Source organism: Vombatus ursinus, unplaced genomic scaffold (genome assembly GCF_900497805.2).
Source record: "Vombatus ursinus unplaced genomic scaffold, bare-nosed wombat genome assembly UNPS02011369.1, whole genome shotgun sequence".
NCBI classification, from domain to species: domain Eukaryota; kingdom Metazoa; phylum Chordata; class Mammalia; order Diprotodontia; family Vombatidae; genus Vombatus; species Vombatus ursinus.
In genome coordinates, this window is record NW_020951147.1 from 3,484,812 (window position 1) to 3,504,702 (window position 19,891).

General features: G+C 52.6%; 2 protein-coding genes across 2 annotated transcripts in view; one reads left to right on the plus strand and one right to left on the minus strand.

Moving 5' to 3' along the window:
• LOC114038714 (glutathione S-transferase P-like) overlaps positions 1-4,652 on the minus strand; it is a 21,719-nt gene extending 17,067 nt beyond the window's left edge. Inside the window, exon 1 of the mRNA XM_027856116.1 lies at positions 4,568-4,652. Coding sequence (XP_027711917.1) covers positions 4,568-4,652 — 85 coding nt within the window. The remainder of the gene's footprint in view (positions 1-4,567) is intronic.
• Positions 4,653-12,868: 8,216 nt separating this feature from the next.
• Positions 12,869-17,504, plus strand: CABP2 (calcium binding protein 2). The gene is made up of 7 exons (XM_027856247.1): positions 12,869-12,925; positions 13,934-14,095; positions 14,867-14,897; positions 15,272-15,406; positions 16,458-16,567; positions 16,688-16,835; positions 17,164-17,504. Exons 1-7 carry the CDS (start codon positions 12,869-12,871, stop codon positions 17,187-17,189), a joined length of 669 nt encoding a protein of 222 aa, XP_027712048.1. The 3' UTR covers positions 17,190-17,504.
• Positions 17,505-19,891: the final 2,387 nt, after the last annotated feature.

Here is a 19,891-nt window from a genome sequence, read left to right on the forward strand (position 1 = left end):
GAAGGAAGGAAGGAAGGAAGGAAGGAAGGAAGGAAGGAAGGAAGGAAGGAAGGAAGGAAGGAAGGTGGGAAGGAAGGAAGGAAGGAAGGAAGGAAGGAAGGTGGGAAGGAAGGAAGGAGGGAAGGAAGGAAGGAAGGAAGGAAGGACGGAAAGAAGGAAGGAAAGGAAGAAGGAAAGGAGGGAAGAAAGAAAAAAGAAAAATGGTTCAGCAAAACTAAAGTAACATAACAACCAAATCTGGCAATGTATACAAAGTCCGACACTCGTAGTCCCTCACCCATGCACACACACACACACACACACACACAGAGTATGGTTTTGGGGAGCTGAAATTCATGCTAGGATTTGCCAATGAGGAGTAAAGTCTTGAGTGATCAGTCATGCCCAGCCTGGCCCAGAAGCAGCAGGCACACAGCTCCATCAGCCTTGCCGCATTTGGAAGTGAACTTGGCAGAGCTAGTGTTATGTATAAACCATTCCATCTGAACCCATTCTACAGACCAAGGCCCCTCAGGTATTAGGAGGAAATGTTTGTACTTTTGTTCTTGTTATATCTTCAAAGTAAATTTGTCCGTGTGAAAACAAACAAAAACTCTTGCAACAAAAACCAAGGGACCCAGAGCTAAGGGAGGGGGAATAAAGTCCCAGCCACAAGGTCCTTGAAGGGACCAGTCTGGTACTCAAGAATTGTAGACCCAGCTTCCTGGCAGGGGGGGTGGGGGTGGGTTAGACAGCACTGAGTTCTAGAACCAAGACTCTTGGAAAGAAAAGGAGCAAAGTTGGGACCCCAAAATTGGTGGAACAGGGAGAGTTCCTCCAGAGAGAAGAGCTACACCCATGTGAATATGGGGAAGAACAAAAAATAGAACCATGGCCGATGAGCTAGTTGAATTGTGCAAGTACAATGGAGAGTGGTCTTACTAAAAACTCTAAGCACAAGAGGCCCTTTGGGAGGAGCCTCACACATTTAGAGTAGTACTGTATGAATGGAGGATTGCATAGATCCCTAGAGGTGCTAGGGAGTTTGGAGAGGTAAGGATTCTTTATATTGCTATTGTCTTTATACCATAATTTTTAAAATTTTTTGCATCAATATGCACAAGTGAGATTGGTCTTCACATTTCTTTCTCTGCTTTATCTCTCCCAGTTTTAAATATTAGGACCATATGTGTCTCATAGAAGGAGTATGGTTTAGTGCTTTCCTTCTCAATTTTTGAGAATAATTTTGTAGCATAGGTATTAGTGATTTGATCAGATTCACCTGTAGGACTACGTGGACCAGGAATGTTTTCCTCAGGTATCTGGAAATTGCCTTTTTCTTTGGTATTTGGGGATTGCCAGTTTCAAATGTAAGGTTACTTTGTGGTGGAGCCCCAAATCCTTGGAGGATTGTGTCGGTCCTAGGTAAGGTGAGTAGCTTATCAGAGGACAGTGGAGTTTATTCCTTAGTAACCCGAACTTCGTTTCTCTTTCAGAGAGTCCAAACCACAGGATGGTGCCGTAAGTCTGGAGGATTGTACAGATTCCTGTGGGGCTGTTGAGGGTTGCTGGAGAGAGGAGGGGTGACCTTCATTTTTCAGAGCTCCTCTGAGTCTTTTGTGGGGTTTGTACTTTCTGTCTATGGGATGAAATGAAGACTGCCCCATACCTGATATTGTTAACTTGTGAACTTGCTTAAGAACTGCTCTCCTTTGATCACAAAAATGGGAAAAGGACCCGCATGTACAAAAACATTTATAGCAGCTGTTTGTGGTGGCAAAGAATTGGAAATTGAAGGGATACCCATTAGTTGGGGAATGACTGAACAAGTTGTGGTATATGAATATAATGGAATACTATTGTGCTACAAGAAATGATGAGCAGGTGGACTTCAGAAAAACCCGGAGAGACTCGTATGGACTGATGCTGAGCGAGCAGAAGTGAGCAGAAGCAGGAGAACATTGTACACAGTAACAGCCATGCTGTGCAATGGCTGACGTTGATAGACTTAGCCCTTCTCAACAATGCAAGGATCTAAGACATCTCCAAAGGTCTCATGATGGAAAACGCTATCCACATCCGGAGAAAGAACTCTGGAGTTTGAATGCAGATCGAAGCAGACTGTTTGCTGCTTTTTTCTTCTGTTTTGTTTCCTCTTTCTGGTGGTTCTTCCTATTGGTTCCAATTCTTACTTACAACATCACTAATGTGAAAATATGTTTAATAGGAATATGTATGTATAACCTATATCAGACTGTGTGCTATCTTGGGGAGGGAGGAGGGGAGGGAGGGGGAGAAAAATTTTAAAACTCAAAAGCTTTTGGAAGTGATTGTTGATAAGTCAAAATAAATCAATAAAAAAAAGAACTGGCCTCCTTTTACCCATATTGTTAGAAACTAAGACATAAGACATACCTGAATATTCCCAGGAATAATTTAGGTGAGGGAGAAATGAGTCAAATTCTCAAGCTCCTGGAGGAAGCTCTGAGTGAGGACATAAGCCAAAGGGAGAGATTTTTATGTTGAGAATCTGGTAAGATAGAACCTAGCCCACATAGATCCTGAGCCTCTGGGACACTGGTTACAGCTGTGCAGGCGATGAGGCCAGTCTATTTCTTGATTGGTCATGAATCTCCTTGGGAAGATATTGTAATGTCCTGGGGCTAGATGCCGTGAACTTTTCACTAGGCTCCGTTATTCTGGTAATAGAACCCCAGTTGAAGGGGCTTTGCACAAGCTTTTGGGACAAATTGGGGGGTATGCATAGAGGGGAGCTGGTCCTGACCTTTGACTTTGTCAAAGCATGAAAGTCCCTTCTGTGATAGATTGGCAATCTGTCTGCAACTTAGCGCTTACCATGTTATAAAGTAGCCTGATGACCTCAGAGGACACAAGACTTTCCCACAATTATGTGGGAGCAAAGAACTGGAAACAAAGCAGATGGTGGTCCGCTAGGAGGACGCCTGGGTAAACTGTGGCACGTGAATGGAATGGGATAGCTCAGTAAGAATTTAGAGAAATGTGGCAAGATTGGCAGGAAGAAGAGAACAAGCATTTATTAAGCACCCACTGTGTGCTAGGCACTGTGTTAAATGCTTTGTACAGAGTTTCTCATTTGATCACCACGACAACTCTGGGAGAGAGGTGCTGTTATCCTTCCCATTTTATATTTGAGAACATGTAAGCAAATAAAAGTTAAATGACTTCCCTGAGATCACGCCACCAGTATCTAAGGTCCGAATTGAACTCAGGACTCAATTTCTAGTCCTGGCACTTTGCCCGCAGTGCTCCAGTTGATGTGGGATGACAAAATGAGAGCAAAAGCAGGAAAATACCACACACAACAGCTACAATGCAAATTTTAAAAAGCCTGAAAGTATGCCAGACTCTGAGTAACTGAGAAACTGACTATGGTCTGGGAGAATAAATGGGAAGGGAGAGGTGGTGGACTGGTGGGGCAGAATGGTGGATACAATTCCTCTGTTAGGGGGATTTTTGTTAATTCTTTTTCTTTTGTGTAAGGGAAGGACGGTATTTCCAGAAGTGACTGTCATACAAAGAACAAAGGTATTAGTAAGACTGGGAAAAAAAAGGTATCTTGGCACCGCATAGCAACAAAATTAATGAAGCAAAAGAGCGGTTTGTGATTTAAGCCTCATGGAAGGAGAGGAGGATTTCCCTCCCCCCTCCCCCAGTGTTATGTGGGGGGGGGGGCGGCAGGTTCCTTTCCTGGTTTTTCTTATTCTCAGGGATTTATGAGAGATATTTTCTCATGAGGTTACCACCATCTACAAGCCTAAGAGAAACAGATGTCCTGGCTGAACTGAACTGGCCTGGGCTAGGCTGGGCTGGGCTGGGCTGGACTGGGCTAGGCTGGGCTGGGCTGGGCTGGGCTGGGCTGGACTGGGCTAGGCTGGGCTGGGCTGGGCTGGGCTAGACTGCGCCGGGCTGACTAAGACACAGACACGGGAGCCCAAGGGATCTAGGAGGGAGCCTGGTAAGGAGCAGGGTCTGAGGAGGATGGTTTCGGGACCAAACTCAGGCCCCGGGAAGTCAGGGCTATTTCCAGAATCTAGCCCTGGAACTATCTGTGGTCAAAAGAGATAATATCTGTAAAGCCCCTAGCACGGGATGTGGCACGTAGCAGCTGCCTAATAAATGCACATTCCTTTCCCTCCCCTTTCAAAGGGCAGAGCTCTGCAGTTACTGTCAAATCCCACGAAAGAAGGAAAAAGGAAAAACCCTGCCCAGAGTAGAGAGAGTCACAGACCCCAGGTTAGGAGGAGCTCCAGCGCCCTGCAGCCCAATCCACACCTGAAGAAGAACCCCCTCTGTGCCATTCCCAAGAAGAATCCATCCAGCCTTTCCTTGAAGACCTCAAGTGATGGGGAGCTCACTCCTCGCTGAGGCAGCTCATTGCATTGGTGCGGGGCTCTCTTTGTTAGGGAATTGTTTCTGACGTGACACCAAGGCAGCTTTTGGCATCTGGCAGGCACTGATCCTTGACCTGCTCCCAGGTCATACTAAATTAAGTCTAGACCTTCCTCCGTGGGACAGTCCTTCAAAAACTTGAATGTAGCGACCTTACCTCCCCTCCCCCGCCTCCGCCAGCCTCCTCTGCCAATCGATAATCCATAAACATTCATTAAGCACCGTTGTGTGCCAGGCGCCATGCGAAGAGCTAGGGATACACCAAGAAGTTGAAGACCGTCCCTGCTGTCAGGAAGCTCCCGATCCAGTCTAAGCTCTCACTTGGATGAAGCGAAGCCCTCTTCAGACCCGTGCCAAGCATTCCAGGTGCCTGGGTTCAAGGCCCTTTGCCATCCTGGAAGCCCTGCCTCCTCTGCATGCCCTCCAGCCCATCGACATCCTTCCAAATCGGGGGTGCCCAGAACAGCCTTCCAATGTCATGCCAGCATTCGTGAAGAAGGGATCGGGTGTGTCCTGAGGGCAGGAGGGCTGGATGGCCAGAGAGAACTCTGGCTCCATGAACCAATCACTGAGGCAGTCAGGTGGAGCAGAGGGCCTGGGGTTAGAAAGACCTGAGTTCAAATCCTGCCTCTGGCACTAGAGTGTGACCCCAGGCAAGTTATGTAATTTCTGTCTGCCTCAGTCTCCTCATCTGTAAAATGGGGATAATAAGAGCACCTGCCTCCTAGGTTGTGAGAAATTAGATCATTTTTGTAAAGCACTATATAAATGCAAGCGCTATTATCACAATGAGTCCTACGTGCCTATGCATTCATTTAGCAATTCCTATATTTACTATTCTTGTGTGCCGACCACTGCACTAGACTCCCAGGATACTAAGAGGGACGCTGCCCCCAAGAGGGTCAGGTTCAGTCTGTCAAGGTTAGAGTCAGATGCTGCGTATGAGACTTGGGGGCCACCCTGACCTTCAGCTCATACGCTTCGGCACTTTGGCTGGCTACAGCCTAGGAGGATTGCTCCAGAGCTGAAAGGGCCTTGAGAGATCAGGAGTGCCACGCTCATTTTACACATGGGGAAACTGAGGCCCAGAATGTGACCTGCTCAAAAACTCACAGCCAGTAAGTATCAAAGGTGGTATTCAAATCTAGGATCCCAGTGCCTTTCTGTAGGCCTCAGTTTCCTCCCTGTAAACTGGGCGGGTCAGACTAGGGCCACAGGATTCTAGAAGCCCACCTCTTCGTTGTACAGATGAGGAAACTGAGTCACGGATAATTGAAGTGACTTGTGTCAGGGCCACAGTGGCAGGTGGGTTTGAAGTTAGGCATCCCAGGCACTGCCTCACCGCTGCCTGCCACCCTCTCCCCATCCCATGACGGCCAGCTTGTCGAATGTGGGCACGGCCGGGGTCAGAAGTCTGCGTGCACACAGGCTCCAGCTTTGTCTGTTCCTCTCCTTCTTTGGGGCAGCTGAGAGAGAACAGATGGGAGGGAGGAGGGAGGAGGGAGGAGGGAGGAGGGAGGAGGGAGGAGGGAGGAGGGAGCCTGTCTCCAGGAAGCCGGGGATGAGCAGACCATCCCTGAGGCCAAGATCAGTCACAAATGCAGCTCAGCAATCGCTCCCTGGGCCTGTTTCCCTCCTCGGTAAAACGAGGGCTCAGACCAGATCAGGGACCCTCAGCCTACGACCTGAAGATGCCAGGGATCTGGCATGAGACCCCAAGAAATGGTAACACTTCAGCCAGCAGGTTGCTGCTGTTTTTGTTATATAACCTCATTTTCCAGGTGGGGAAACTGAGGCTCAGACGGGGTAAATCCCACAGCTAGCAGTGTCTGAGGTCGCTGTGAGCTTCCTGACCCTGAGCCCTTCCCCCTCAGCCAACGTGTCCAATGTGGGCCCGATAACAAACACGCTTTGCCTCTGTCCGTTCCTATTCTCACGGCATCTTCAGATGCCTGAGAATTCATCCAATCTACACTCCTTCCAAAGCGCCGTTGAATTCATTGCAGCAGCTTTCCATCAGTACACATGCCAACGACACAGCCATTAGTGACAGGGATCCAGGAAATACCTTGATTTCATTCAGTCATTCTTTCCTTCAGGAAACATCTATTATGTATCTGCTATGTGCTTGGTACTGTGCAAGGACCCAAGATGCCTGCCCTCAGGGTGATTCCATTTTACTGAGGAAGATAGCATGCAGAGAGATCGACTAGACACGTTTGCCTGTATATGTACAAAACACAAGCCAGGTTTAGGGGGCAGGGGAGGGCGGTCCCAGCAGCTGAGGCCGTCAGAAAGGCTTCGTGTTGTAGGAGCTGAACTTTGAAGGAAGGAAATAGGATGCGACAGGATGGAGTCAAGTGTCTGGGCTCGGCCACCTTATCCTCCTGTGACCTTCTGAAGGTCACCCGCTCTCTGATGCTCTGGTCCTTCATCTGTAGAATGGAACTAAAAATGCTGGTCATCCCTGCAGGGCTCAGAGAGAGAGCACAGACCCCCCTGCTGGAAGTCAGGTGAAGATGCCCCCTCCTCCCCAGCTTCCCAGAATCTTTTTGGAGGGTCAGGCAGAAGCCGGGGGTGGCCGATATTGGCCCTGAAAGGTCGCAGGCCTCCCTCCCTCCTCCATCCTGCAGGTCGTGGTGCCGGCCTGGATGTCTGGGACTCGGTGCCAGGCACCTGGCCCGTTAAGTGTGCCAAGTTTCAGCCTGTGAACCCTGACATGGGGCCAGGCGTGTTCATGGAATTCTATCCCCATCCCTGGGTCTCTGTAACATGGCCCTGAGGGTGGTGAGGATTTGCTGACCTGGTTACCATGAATTCTGCTTGAGAAGAGAAATCCTATGGCACAGATGTGTGGGGGCTGATCTGGCCCTGCTGCTTAGGGGCTGACAGCTGCAGGGGGAGCGCCAGGCAAAGAAGAGGGAGAAGGGAAACGGGCTTGGGGGGAGGCGGCAGCTTCCTGTTGCCTGGACTCCGCTCCTTCCTCTCCAGGCCCCCAGGTGCTAATGTCCCCCCATCCATTTCCTCTTTGCTTCTCTGAGTGCATGTTGTTTCTGCCAACAGAAGTCTCTGCATCCTCAGCACCCAGCACAATGCCTGGCACACCGTAGGCACTTACTAGAGGCATACACTGTTAAATTGTCCCGGTGTGTTCGCTGGTTTTCCCAAACTGCTTTTTTCTCTGTTTTTCATTCTTTACTACAAAGAGTGGTTCTGGGGGGTGGGGGAGGAGTGAGAGGAGGGGAAGGTAGGGGAGAAGAGAAGGGAAGGGAGGGAGGGGAGAGCTCTACACTCAAGATTAATGATGATATAAAAAGAAACCATTAAAATAATAAATAAATGCTTCTTGAATGAATTAACTAATTGATGAAATGTGACACGTCAGTGGTAGGATTTGAACCCAGGTCCTCCCGGCTTCAAGTCCAGGCATCTGTGCATTCCCTCAGGAAGTCCTTATGGGGTACTACTTAGTGCTGGGTCCTCTGGCAGCACTGAGGTTATAATAAAGAGGCAAAAGCCAGGCCCTGCCCTGAAGGAGCTCACAATCTAACACCACTGGTAAATGCACACAAACCAAGTGCAGACGGGATGAATGGGGAATAAGAAACAGAGGGAAGGCTATGGAATGAAGAGGGCATAGAGAAGGCTTGGGGGAGAGGGGTGTTAGCTGGGCCTTAAAGGAGGCCAGGGAGGTCAGGAGGTGGGATTGGGGGGGAGCCTTCCAGGCCTGGAGGACGGAGACAGAAAATGCCCAGAGCCACGAGATTGGGGGGGGCCCCCCCGCAGTGGCTGGACGAGGGTGTGGCAGGGAGTGAGGTGTAAGGAGCCTGGAAAGGTGGGAGCTGCCAGGTTGGGAAAGGCTTGATGGCCAAACAGAGGGTTTTGTGTTTTCTCCTGGAGGCCATAGGGAGCCCTAGAGGTTATTGAGTAGGGGGTGACACAGACAGAGCTGTGCTTTACAAAATCCCTTTGGCGGCTGAATAGAGATGGACCAGAGAGGGGAGACCTTCGGCAGGCAGACGCCCGGCACCCATTGCCACAGTCCAGGGGGAGGGGAGGAGGGTCTGCACCGGGCGGGTCAGAGTCAGAGGACAGGAGGGGGCTTTGTTGTCATGACAACAAGTTCTAACAGGGAGGGGACTTCAAAAATCGTCTAGTTCAGCCCTTTCAGGGTCTCGGAGCTAGCTTAGGGCAGGCTGGGCCTAGAGCCCAAACCTCCTGCCTGCCTGCCCATGGCCCATTCCGTTCTTCCATCCAGATCCATGTTTCTAGCTCACTCTTCAGACTTTGCCCAGGACTGACTGCCCAAGTCCATGAGATGGCTGGAGCAAGGATGATCGTTTCCATTTTACAGATAGAGAAACTGAGGCTCAGAGAGACCTACACTGATGCCCACAACACCTCCCTCAGTCCTTAGAAGGTGAGGGTTCAAGGATTAAAGAGAGAGGGAAGAGAATGGTATATAGCTCCTACTACATGCCTGACAACCCTGGGAGATAGGTACTGTTATTATCCCCATTTTACATATGGGGAAACTGAGGCAAGGAGAGATCAAGTGACTTGCCCAAGGTCACACAGCTAGTAAGTGTCTAAGGCTGGATTTGAACACAAGTCTTCCTGACTCCAGGCTCAGGGCTCTGGCCACTGCACCACCTTGCTGCCTAGAAAGGGCCAATGAGTCCCAAGGGGAAGGGGAGGTGCTCCCTGGGGCCACTGAGGGTCCCACACAATCTCAGAGAAGGAAAAGCACCTGATTAAGGCAGGAAGAAACCCTTTCTCCAATGCTGCCTGGCAGCGGGAGCCTCAGCCAGCTTCAGGCTGAGATGGCATGTGACTGGGAAACCAGTCAGACGTGCCCCCACCCCCAGCGGGAGCCCCTCCCTCCCTCTAAAACATCAGAGCCTCGATAAATAAATAAATAATACACTTATTAAAAAATCATCAGAGCTGCCCTTTGCTTTCCCTCCAGCCCTCCCAGGATTCCCAGACCACCAGGGATTGTTCCCACAGGTTCACAAATTTAGGGCTGGAAGGGACCTTGGATATCATCAGATTCAACTCGATTTTACAGTGAGCAAACCATGGGCCCAAGGGAAGAGACCGGCCCACTAGTAAGTGCCTGGGGCAGGATTCAAACTCCGGCCTTCCTGACTCCAGGTCTGTGACTCTCTCGTTATACAATCACCTCTTTCTGCATGGCCTGAAGGCTGCCATGCTTGGCTCTCCCTGGTGACATCTCTGCTTGAGTCCTTTCCCTGTCTCTTCTGCCACCACCTAGCTTGGTTTGGAGGTGTCAGTCCTAGCCCTGAGTGATAGTGGAGGGAGCAGGGGGGACAACAGACTATCCCTCTTGCTTTGGGTGAGACTCTATCCTAAACTCAGAGGGCCTATTGGCCTCAGCAAGAACTAGGTCAGACAAATTCTTTGGTTTGTTATTTAATTTAATTTTTGTCTCAATGAATATGTTTCATTGATTTTCTCTCTCTCCCATCCTCCCATTGGGAAAAAACAGAAAAGGAAAACAATCCTTGTAACAAAAGGCTTGGTTAAGTAAAACAAATTCCAGTGTTGACCATACCCACACATGTGCTCTCCTCCTGCACCCTGAGCCTGTGCCTTGTGTCAGGAGGTAGTCAGCGCTCTTCAGTAGCAGCAGCCCCTGGAGAAAGGGCTGGCCACTTTGCCTCAGCTGCCGGCCCAGCAACAGACTTTACTTGGGGCTCCAGACCTGCCTTTTGGCCAGCTGGGATTCTCGGGAAGATTGTCCTTGTTTGGAACTCAAAGGCAAAACACAGACAACATAATTACAATGGGATTTGGGGAGGGGGCTCTTAGTTCTGGGCCAAGTGAAGCAAATCTATCCCTATTTCCCATGACAGACCTTCTAGTACTGGAAGAAAGAAGCCAGGCCCAGCCCTGAGGCTTCTGTTCTCCAGACCAAACATTCCCAGTTCCTTCCATTGATCTTCCTAAAATAAGGCCTCCAATCCTTCCACTATTCTGGTCACCTTCCTCTGGCCGAAACTGAGTTTGTCAATATCTTTCCCGGATGTTGGTAGGCCCAGAACTGAGCACAGTGGTCCTGAGGGATCCCAGGTACCTGTTACATTCCAGCAATGCTGTGTGAATGAGAGAGTGAGTGAATGAATGAATGAATGAATGAATATCCTGGCTGTGTGGAAAAGCTTTCATTGATCACACACTTGTAGGGGAACACAGCTATTGAGTGTGAGGAGTCCAGATGAAGTCTCTGAGCCATTTTCTCACCCCAAGGTTAGGCAAAAGAGGCCTCCTTCCTGCCCTCACCCCCAACAACATGACAAAGGTAGCATTGGCAAAGGCAGAAGAAGCTGTCTTGGTGAGAGGGCACACCTGTCTGCAGGCCCCAGATCTGAGCTGGGGAGGAGGTCCGGGAGGGGCAGGCAGGGCCTAGCTCAGGTGGCAGTGAGACTACCAGGGGATCTGGTTCCCACTAACAAAGGGCCAGTGAGGTGGGGCAGGTGAATAAAACATGAGAGGGCCTGGTGCTGGGCTGGGCCTGAGACAAACTGACCTCCTTCTGTCCGGCAGTGAGGAGCAGGAGCCTAGGCTGGTGAGAGGGGCTGGGCTTGGAGGGCTGAGGACCTTGACCTTAGGAGGGAAGAGTAAGGCGAGCATGGGCAGGATTCCAGGAAGGGAAGGACCTGGATATTCCTTGTGGGGTCCAAAGATGGGCTGTGGGCATGGGGTTAGAGAGCTGCCTGAAGAAGGAGGAGGCAGAAGGGGGCCCCAGGGGCAGGTAGAGGCCAGCAGGCCTCAGTTAAGGTGAGAGGCTGGTTGGAATTGTGACATGTAACTAAGGCAGGATTGTGCTCTGACCACAGGGTCCTTCCAGGCCGTAGGCAGGGTAACGGCGAGCCCCAACATTGCACCTCTTCCTCCTTCCTGCTCCCCTCCCAGCAGAGTCTCTCACCCTGCCCCTACTGAGGCCTAGCCACATGTCCAGGGCTAGGACTTTGCACCCCAGCCAGTGAAGGAGCAGGATGAGGTGAAAGAATAAGCCAGAATTCAAGTCCAATCGGAATCTTCCGGAGGGGCCCAGGAGGTTGGGGCAGGGGCTCTGGAGAGTTTCTGAGTTTCTTGGAGCAGGGGGGATAGATAATTAGAGATTAGAGAGGTTTCCCTTCCCAGGCTCCAGCAGGCACCTCCTGGAACCCAAGGCAGCAAGGCAAGAATGAGGTGGGGGGTCAGGGAGACAGCAGACCTGTCTGAGGCCCTGGGGGGCCCCTGGCTCAGGCTCAGGCCAGGCAGCTGGGGAGGAGCTGCGCAGGGAGGACTCAGGGTTACAGAAATCAGGGGAGGCCGTTGAGTTCCGTGCACCTTCCTTTCCAGGGGGGCTCCCCAGTGCACCAAAGGTCAAGGGAGACATCACCCTCCAAAGCCAGGCCCAGCCAGGGAGCTCATGGCCCAGCCTCAGGACCACCACTCAAAGGCTCCTGACGAAGACCCTGGACCCAGTCGGGTGCTGGCCAGTCTGGGACACCAGGAACCAGGGACCAAGGGGAAACTGAGTGCTAGCCCCTCCCCCGACTCCGCAGATCATGGGCTCCAGGGCTCTGAAGAGCTTGCTGCCCAGATTGAGGCTGCCTATGGGCCGGTAAGGGCCTCGGGACCGCAGAGAAGGCTTTGGGCTCTTGTCTGTAGGACCTCACTATAAGCAGCCTTCCTAGAAGGGGGCCAGATATGGCTGAGGGCTGGTGGAGGGCCCTCCCAGGGATGGCGATCCCTTCTCTTCCCCATGACTGCCCAGGCTTTGGGTTGGGTCATTCCTCAGGAAACTGGGCTGGGGAGGAGGTGGGGGGGGGGGAGGGGAGAGTTGGAGGCTCTCTGCGGCTCCAGGGCAAAGAAGAGATGAAGGAAGCAGGGGGCCCCTTGTTTCAGGAAACCCTCATTGTTGATGGTTCCCAGCCCCCAGAGAGTCGTCTCACTCCCCAGCCCCTGGGTACTGGCTGCCTCCATCCAAGAGGCAGCCCCCAGCTCCGGGGGAGACAAATCTCCATAGATTGTGGAGAGATTAAGGATGGAGCAGAATGGCTAAGGGGGGAGGGGATTCTGGAGGAGGAAAACCCCCAGTGGGGGGGGGGCGGCGCCCAGCAAGCAGAGGCTTCCGGGGAACAGAGACCCCCGCCTGCTCCCCCAGGGCAGGTTTGTCCCCCTCCACTTGAAGACAGAGATAATCCTGGGATTAGGGCCCCAGCCCCGTGCCTGGGGCCTGGTGCCACCCACCTGCCCCCAATCTTCCCAAACAAAACCCTGGGAAATCTCCTAAAGCCCTCACAACCAGGGAGCTAGGGACACCAGAGGGGACAAGCTGAGTTCACTGGACCCAACTGGCGGGGAAGGGGGTGGGGGCCAGACCAGCTTGGCCTGGGCTAGACCCGCCAGCTCTCCAAACTCCTCTCAGGACCCCGGGCCTGGTATGGTTCAGGAACTCATGGGAAATTGTGCCAAACGGCCCAGGCGCAGGGCACTCCAGGTATGGGAGGGGAGACTGGGGAGATGGCTGGGGAGGGAGGGCCAGGCCAAGGGGATGAGGGTGAGGCACAGCGTGGAGCAGGGTAGGGTCAGAAGAGGCTGTGGGAGGGGAACAGGGTGGGAGGGAGCTGGAGCTAGAGGGGCTGGGTGAGGGGTGGGGATCAAGGAATAGAGTGGGGGGCAGATTGGGATGGTAGGGAGGTGTGCCTTCATGATAGAGGCCCAATGGTGGCAATCAGGGCCCCTGTGTGGACTTCCTCCCCAATAAACTAAAGACCTCTCTGGGCCTGATGTTCTAAGGTCCTTTCTGGCAGTGGCATTCTGTTCTCTGTTCTAAAGTCCCACCCCAGCTTCACTCACTGTGTTCTAAGATCCCTGACACGTTCTGTGTTCTAAGGTCCCTCCAAGCTCTGATACTCTGTTCTAAGATCCCTAACACATTCTGTGTTCCAAGGTCCCTCCCACCCTGGATATTCTATGTTCTATGGAGTTGCCTGAATCCCCAAGGGGCTGAGATTGGGTACAATTGCAAATAAATTTCCCCACTCTACCCCTGAGCACTGTGATGATGCTCTCCACCCCAGCTTCACTCACTCCTGCCCAGTCCCTGCTTTTCCTGGGTCTGGAGAGAATGCCCCTTGCCTCTGATCTCCAGGTCCCTCCACCCTGGTCTCCAATGTCAACATGTCCGTCGGATGCCCACCCTTCTTGTGGCCTGCTCTAGGCTCTCCCTGGTTGGCAATTGGTTGACATAGGAAAGTCAAGAGTTGGCCTTCCTTCCCCTCCCTAGTGACATAGGTAACATTTTAACACATGCTAGAGCTGGGCAAGAGTGATTAATGCCCAGACCCAGGGCCAGGCCAGGAAGGGCTCCATTTCTGGGCACAGAGGGCCAGCCCAGTGTCCCTCAGATCATGCCTTGTAGGGGCTCCTATTCCAGATAAGTGGGGGGCACACCAGCCCTTGACAGCGCCCACTCCGGACCCTCTCATTCCCTGCTTTGCCACAGGACCATTGGCCACTGGGGTCCCCTGGGGGCTCCTGCCACAGCACAGTCTCAGAGGAGCAGGGAGTGGCTTCTGAGTCACAGTCCCAAGCCTACTCAGTACTTAACCGCCTGGTGGGCCCAGCCTGTATCTTCCTCCGGCCCAGCATCGCAGCCACCCAGATCGTATGTACTTACCGCTTCTCCTGGCCCACCACACACCCACCCATTTTGTCCTGCAGTCTGTGCCCTGCTCTTCCTACACCCCTGGATCTCCCCAGGGCACTGCCTTTTGCCTGACCTTTCTTCTCCCTGACCACTGTCACCAGCTGAGGACTCTGTCCTAGGCTCAAGCCTCTGATAGAACAAAGGGAGGACTAGGGCACCCAGAAGGGAAAGGGGGCACCCAGGAGGGACAGAGAGGGGGAGTAAGTGATGAGGTGCCCAGCGGCCAGGACTTAGCATAATGCTCTGCGCACATTTAGTAAAGCACTTGGCAAAGTGAATGAGATTTGTTGGAGAGACCCAAGGAGAGAGAAAGTCAGGAGCCCATGATGCTCGGAAGATGGGAGCTATGAGGGGAGAGAGAAATGAAGAGAGGGGGAGTCTTAAAGGAGGGAGACGCTCAGGGAGAGCAACATTTGGGAAAGGGGTTTGCTCTGGAGCGGAAGGGCCTGCAGGAAACTCTGGCCTCCTTCCTGATTCCTCTGTTCCCCCTGCCCGGGCCACCACGGGAGCCAGGGAGCTGGAAGTGTGGACTCAGCACCCCAAAGTGCAGCATGAAAGCTCAAAGACCAAAGGGGGCCCCAGGAGGGATCAGGGAGAAGGGAAGACTGAGGCATGAAGGGTTGAGCCGGAGAGAGAGAGCAAAGGATGGGAAGGGTCTTTTGTGGGCAGGGGGAGGGCAGTGGTCCCTGGGGAAGCCTCATCGATCACCTGGCTCTGTCTCCCTCTCAGGACAGGGAGCTTCGCCCAGAAGAGATAGAAGGTAAAATGGACCGGCCTCTTCCCACAGTCCTCTTGACCATCTCCACCCCTCCCACCTCAGGCTTCCTATTCCTTTAACCCCTCCCTGCCCCTGTTTCAGCTCCAGTTCCTACATCCAGAATTCTTGTAAGTTGGGGCTCGGAGCTGAGGTGGAGGGGGGAAGTAGTGGGATGGGGACCAGATGGAGGGACAGACCTAGCAGAAACCTGAAGGGCATCAGGGCTGAGGAGGAGGAATCTGAAAAAAAGGCTGAAGAGGGAAGAAGGATCGATATAGAGAGGGAGCAGAGGTGGGGGAGGGGTGGATGCCAGATGAACCTTGGAGATCTGGGGAGGGATGGGAGTTGGGGGGACACTCACATGGTCCCTCTCCTAGAGCTACAGACCGCTTTCCAGGAGTTTGACCGAGACAGGGACGGCTACATCGGCTACCGCGAGCTGGGGGCCTGCATGCGCACTCTGGGCTACATGCCCACGGAGATGGAGCTCATTGAGATCTCCCAGCAGATCAGTACGTCCCTGGCCCACCTCGAGGGGCCCTCAGGCTTCCCCCTCCCCATTCCCCCTCCAGGGACTCCCTGAAAGATGGAGCTCTTGGGGCAGCCCATGCAATGCTCAGCCCTGGGAGTCAGAGCTAGGCAAGCCCTTTGGACCAAGGCTTCATGCCTCTTCTTTTTAAGGCCCTTGGTCCATCTTTCAATCTTCCTTCAAACCCTCCATGGTGGGGAGGATGAACGTGGATGTTGCCTGGGTCAGGGAGGGAGTGCCCAAAGAGCCTGCATGCCAAAGACAGCCACTAGGTGGCATCATGGACAGAGCGGAAGACCTACGGTCAGGAAAACCTGAGTTAAAATTGGACCTCAGACACTCCCGAGTTCTTGACCCAGGGCCAGTCACTTAACCGCCGTCTGTCTCCTTTCCTCATCTGCAAAATAAGAAGATAGTATCACCTACCCTTCAGGGTTGCTGTGAGGATAAAACGAGATGTTTGTAAAGCACTTTGCAAACCTTAAAAATGCTAGCTATTGCCATTATTTTTATTATTACATTGACTCCAAAGCCAGCCCTCTATGCACTATACCACACTGTCTCAGGATCAGATTAGAAACCACAAATATATTGATATTTATGCAGTAAACATTTATTAAGTGTCTACCATATATGTGCCAGGAAGCATGAGTGATGAATGGGCCAGTAATGGCTGGGGTGTGGGGCCTTGGGTTCAAGCCCTGACACACCTTGGCTGTATGGCTCTGGGCCCATCACAGAACCTCTCAATGTCCCAAAGTAAATTTAAAGTAATAGGGGGCACTAGCAGCTAGGAAGCCCCCCCCTGCCCTGTGCTGAGCCTCAAAAGGAGGGGGAGGGGAGGAAGAACAACACGTCAGGTCTGGGGGACACCCCTTACAAATGACTTCCTCTAGACGGTATTTCTGGAGAGGAGGAGGAAGAGGGCCCAGGATGGAGGGGCCCTTGGGTAGGTCAGAGTAGGAGAAAGGAGTTATAGCTAAGTTACAGCTGGGAGCTGGGGGGCCCAGCCCTCTGCCTGCCTTGGACGCTAGGTGGTGGGAAGGTGGACTTTGAAGACTTCGTAGAGCTGATGGGCCCCAAAATGCTGGCAGAAACCGCAGACATGATTGGAGTCAGAGAGCTGAGGGATGCCTTTCGGGAGGTGAGGCTGGGCAGCTGGGGGGGGGGTGATGACGAGGAGGGAGCTCTGGGGCCATGGGCTAGGGGCCGCTCGGGAGGGGACATTCCGCGGCTGAGGGCATTCCTCCTGGGATTCCCCCAGTTTGACACCAATGGAGATGGCCAGATCAGTCTGGGAGAGCTGCGTGCAGCCCTGAAGGCCCTGCTGGGAGAGCGACTCAGCCAGCGGGAAGTGGACGAGATCCTGCATGACATCGACCTCAATGGGGATGGACGCGTTGATTTTGAAGGTACCGCCTGGGCCAGGATGCCCCTCCCAGCCTTCCCAGGAATCCCCTTACCCCTGGACTGGCTGGCAGGACCCTTACTGTGGGGAGGGGAAACCAAGACCCCAAGAAAAGCAGGAAGCGCTTGCCCACCGTCTCCAAAGTCAGCTCCAGGGCCCAAGTCTCTGCTTTCTACTCACCTCCCTCCCAACCCCAAAGCTAGGCTGGACGGGTTCCAGCCTAGTCTGGCAGATGGGTTTGGAGTGAGACCCCTCCCCCCAGGTCAGAGCCAAACATTTAGATCAGCCCCAGGACCCCCCGATGTGGGAAGCTGAGGGCCCTGCTCCTACAGAGTTCGTCCGGATGATGTCCCGCTGACTTGACCCTCCAGCATGCGTGTGAAGAGACTCGAGCCCGGGAATGCCAGCTCAGCCACAGCCCAAGGGTCATCCAGTCCCACTCGTGGGCTGCCCATCCAGAAGCCTCCTTTCCCCCTACCATCACCTCCCTTCCCCCTTTAAGCTAGGTGTCTATGTGTAAGGTTCCCCGATTTCTCCCTCTCTAGCCTCCAGTCTCTACCCACTCCCCACAAGCCTTCTCCCAAAGTCCCTCTGCCCCTGGGGGGCCTGTGTGTGTCCCTCCCCAGCCCTGTCCTCATCCTGAATGATAATAAAGTTTCTGGATGTCTGACTACAAGGGACTTTCGCCCCTTCTTTGGAGACTGAATGCTTGAAGCTCTACCTGGGAAAGATGTGAGTGAGGTCTAGGACCAAGAACAGTGACCTTTAACAAATGTTCTTGCATCGACTCTACCCCTTGCTGGGCTACTGCTGCGTAACCAGGTTCTGGCTGCCCAGAACCCAGCACCTGTGGGAGGAGACCTTATAGGTGGAGAAGGAGCCTCAGCGCTGCCTTTGGGATTGAGCTCAGAGGAGACACACTTTTGGCCCTGCACTTCTCAAGTTCAGAACAAGATAAGGGTGCCATTACAACTGCCTCTTGTCTATAAGGTGGGTTGTAGCGCCTTTTCTTAATAAGTACCTACTACGTGCAAAGCGCTGGCCACTTACAGGGATGGAAAGATTCCATAATCTAAGGCTCTTGCCCTCCTAAAAACTAGAATCTACTTGAAGGGAGCAGGACAGAAATACAGGTGCCTCAAAGTATGGAAGGTAAGACCTATAAGGGTTATTGGTTCCAAATAGTAAACAAGAAATGTTTAATGGAGTTTTTCTCCAGAACTGGACCTTGAAGGACAGGCAGGATTTTGATAACTGAGAGAAGGACATTTCAGGTCAAGCACAAGGATAAAACCAGAGAGCAAGCTTGAAAGACGGCCAGCCTTCAGTTTGCCTGGAGGGGAGGCACGTAAAAGTGAGTCCCCCTATTCAGGTGGGTTCTAAAAGGGCCTTGAATGCCAGGATTGAGTTTGGACCATACATGGAAGGTTGGGCATGTGCAGGTTTGGAGAAGGAAAGACTGGAGGCCAGAAGACCATTTGGGAGGCTAAAGCCATCATCTAAGAAAGAAGATGGGGAAGGCCTGAACTAGGGTGGTGGTCCTGGGAGTGAAAAAAGCAGGATGGATGAAAATGACCTCTTTGAGATGGTGGGTCCAGCCATGATGACTAGAAGACACCCTTCCCTTCCTGCCTCACTTACAACTTGGCCTCATCTTCCTCCCCTTTACCAAACATGGAGAGGTCAAGCAGAAGGTGCCAGTGCTGGCCAGCGTGGGCTCCAGCATCACTTACTCTAGAAAATCCCAATTAATTCTTAACTCTCCTTAATTAGGAGATTTCTCCCTACAATCTGCAGTGTTGGGGCAGTATACAAGGGCCGTGGGTATTTGGGCTGAAGTTCTTCCAGGACCTCCCAATTATTTCTCCCTCCAAGAGTGAGCCCATGAAGGGCCTTCTGACAGACCTGGGGATGCGGAGGACAGGGACAAAGTCAGCTCTGAACTATCTGTTCCCAAAGAGGACAAGTGAAGTGAGTTTGGAGTAGAAGGGCCCTGAGCAGTTTTGTTCCTTAGTTCTCTGGGTGCAGGCAGGGGTCATTATACTCCTCTCTACAATCTCACCCCCATCCCCTCAGTGCTTAAAGGACACATATACTCCTCTCTCCAAGGCCTCCCTGTCCAGAAAGAAGCTAAGCAAAATCCAGAGACCAGGAGAAGGTGGGAACTAGGAAGATCCATAGGCGCTCATAGGACTTCAGAGCTGGAAGGTGGAAGGGACCCTGGAATTCATCTAGGGCAGTCTCTTCTTTTTTCCAGATTTGGAACTCGAGCCCCAAAAAGGGGAAATGACTTGCCCAAGCTCCCAAAGCTAAATTAGGGAGAAGCAAAACAGGAAGCTGGGGAGCCCTTGCTGCTCCCACCAGGCCAAGCTGCAGAAACATCTGGGAATATCACCCAGATGGAAACTTAGAAACAGGAAGAAACTCTAAGAAAGTAAAGCAGCTTCAAAGAAAGTCACAGGAGGACACAGGACAAGCAGGCAGGCTCCCTGTGGCTGGCACCATGAAGCCCCCATCGGGGACTCCACTCCAATCCAATCCAACAAGCTTCCATGAATCAATTCTCTCGGATCAGAAAAGGCTCTGCTCACTGGGCAGGGGTGCCCTACCCTCCACCTGCCCCCCTACTTCCTCCATCAGTGGGAAGCTGATCCTCTGTCTGGCCCCCATTGCTCGGACAGAAAAAAACAAACCAGATGCCAGTGTTAAAGTTATTAATCCTCCCAAAGCTCACACTGTGGTGGGAAGTGGGGCACTTGGGTGTGGGAGAACAGCCAGTGTGCAGTGAGTCAAAGGAGAAGCTGCTGCCTTTGAGATCATGGGTCCACTCCACGGAGCCATTTCCTACCCCACTGTCGCTCCACACGTCAACCCCCCCCCCCAGACCACGCCTGGGAGAAGCCAAACTCCTCAGAGCCAGTCCCCACCCTGAAACACACTTCTGCACCCTTTGTGTATTCCCCTTTCACTTCCTGGTCAGAAAACTGCGGCCTAACGGGCACTACCATCACCTCTGGGAAGGGCCCAGCAACAGACATTCTTTTTGTTCAATCAAGTGCT

Excerpts from the sequence above, each read along its gene's own strand:
- CABP2 (XM_027856247.1), top strand. The coding sequence starts at position 12,869 with ATGGTTCAGGAACTCATGGGAAATTGTGCCAAACGGCCCAGGCGCAGG. Across the intron at positions 12,926-13,933 it reads CCAGGCGCAGGGCACTCCAG|GACCATTGGCCACTGGGGTC; the intron begins GTATGGGAGGGG and ends GCTTTGCCACAG. Across the intron at positions 16,568-16,687 it reads TGAGGGATGCCTTTCGGGAG|TTTGACACCAATGGAGATGG; the intron begins GTGAGGCTGGGC and ends GGATTCCCCCAG.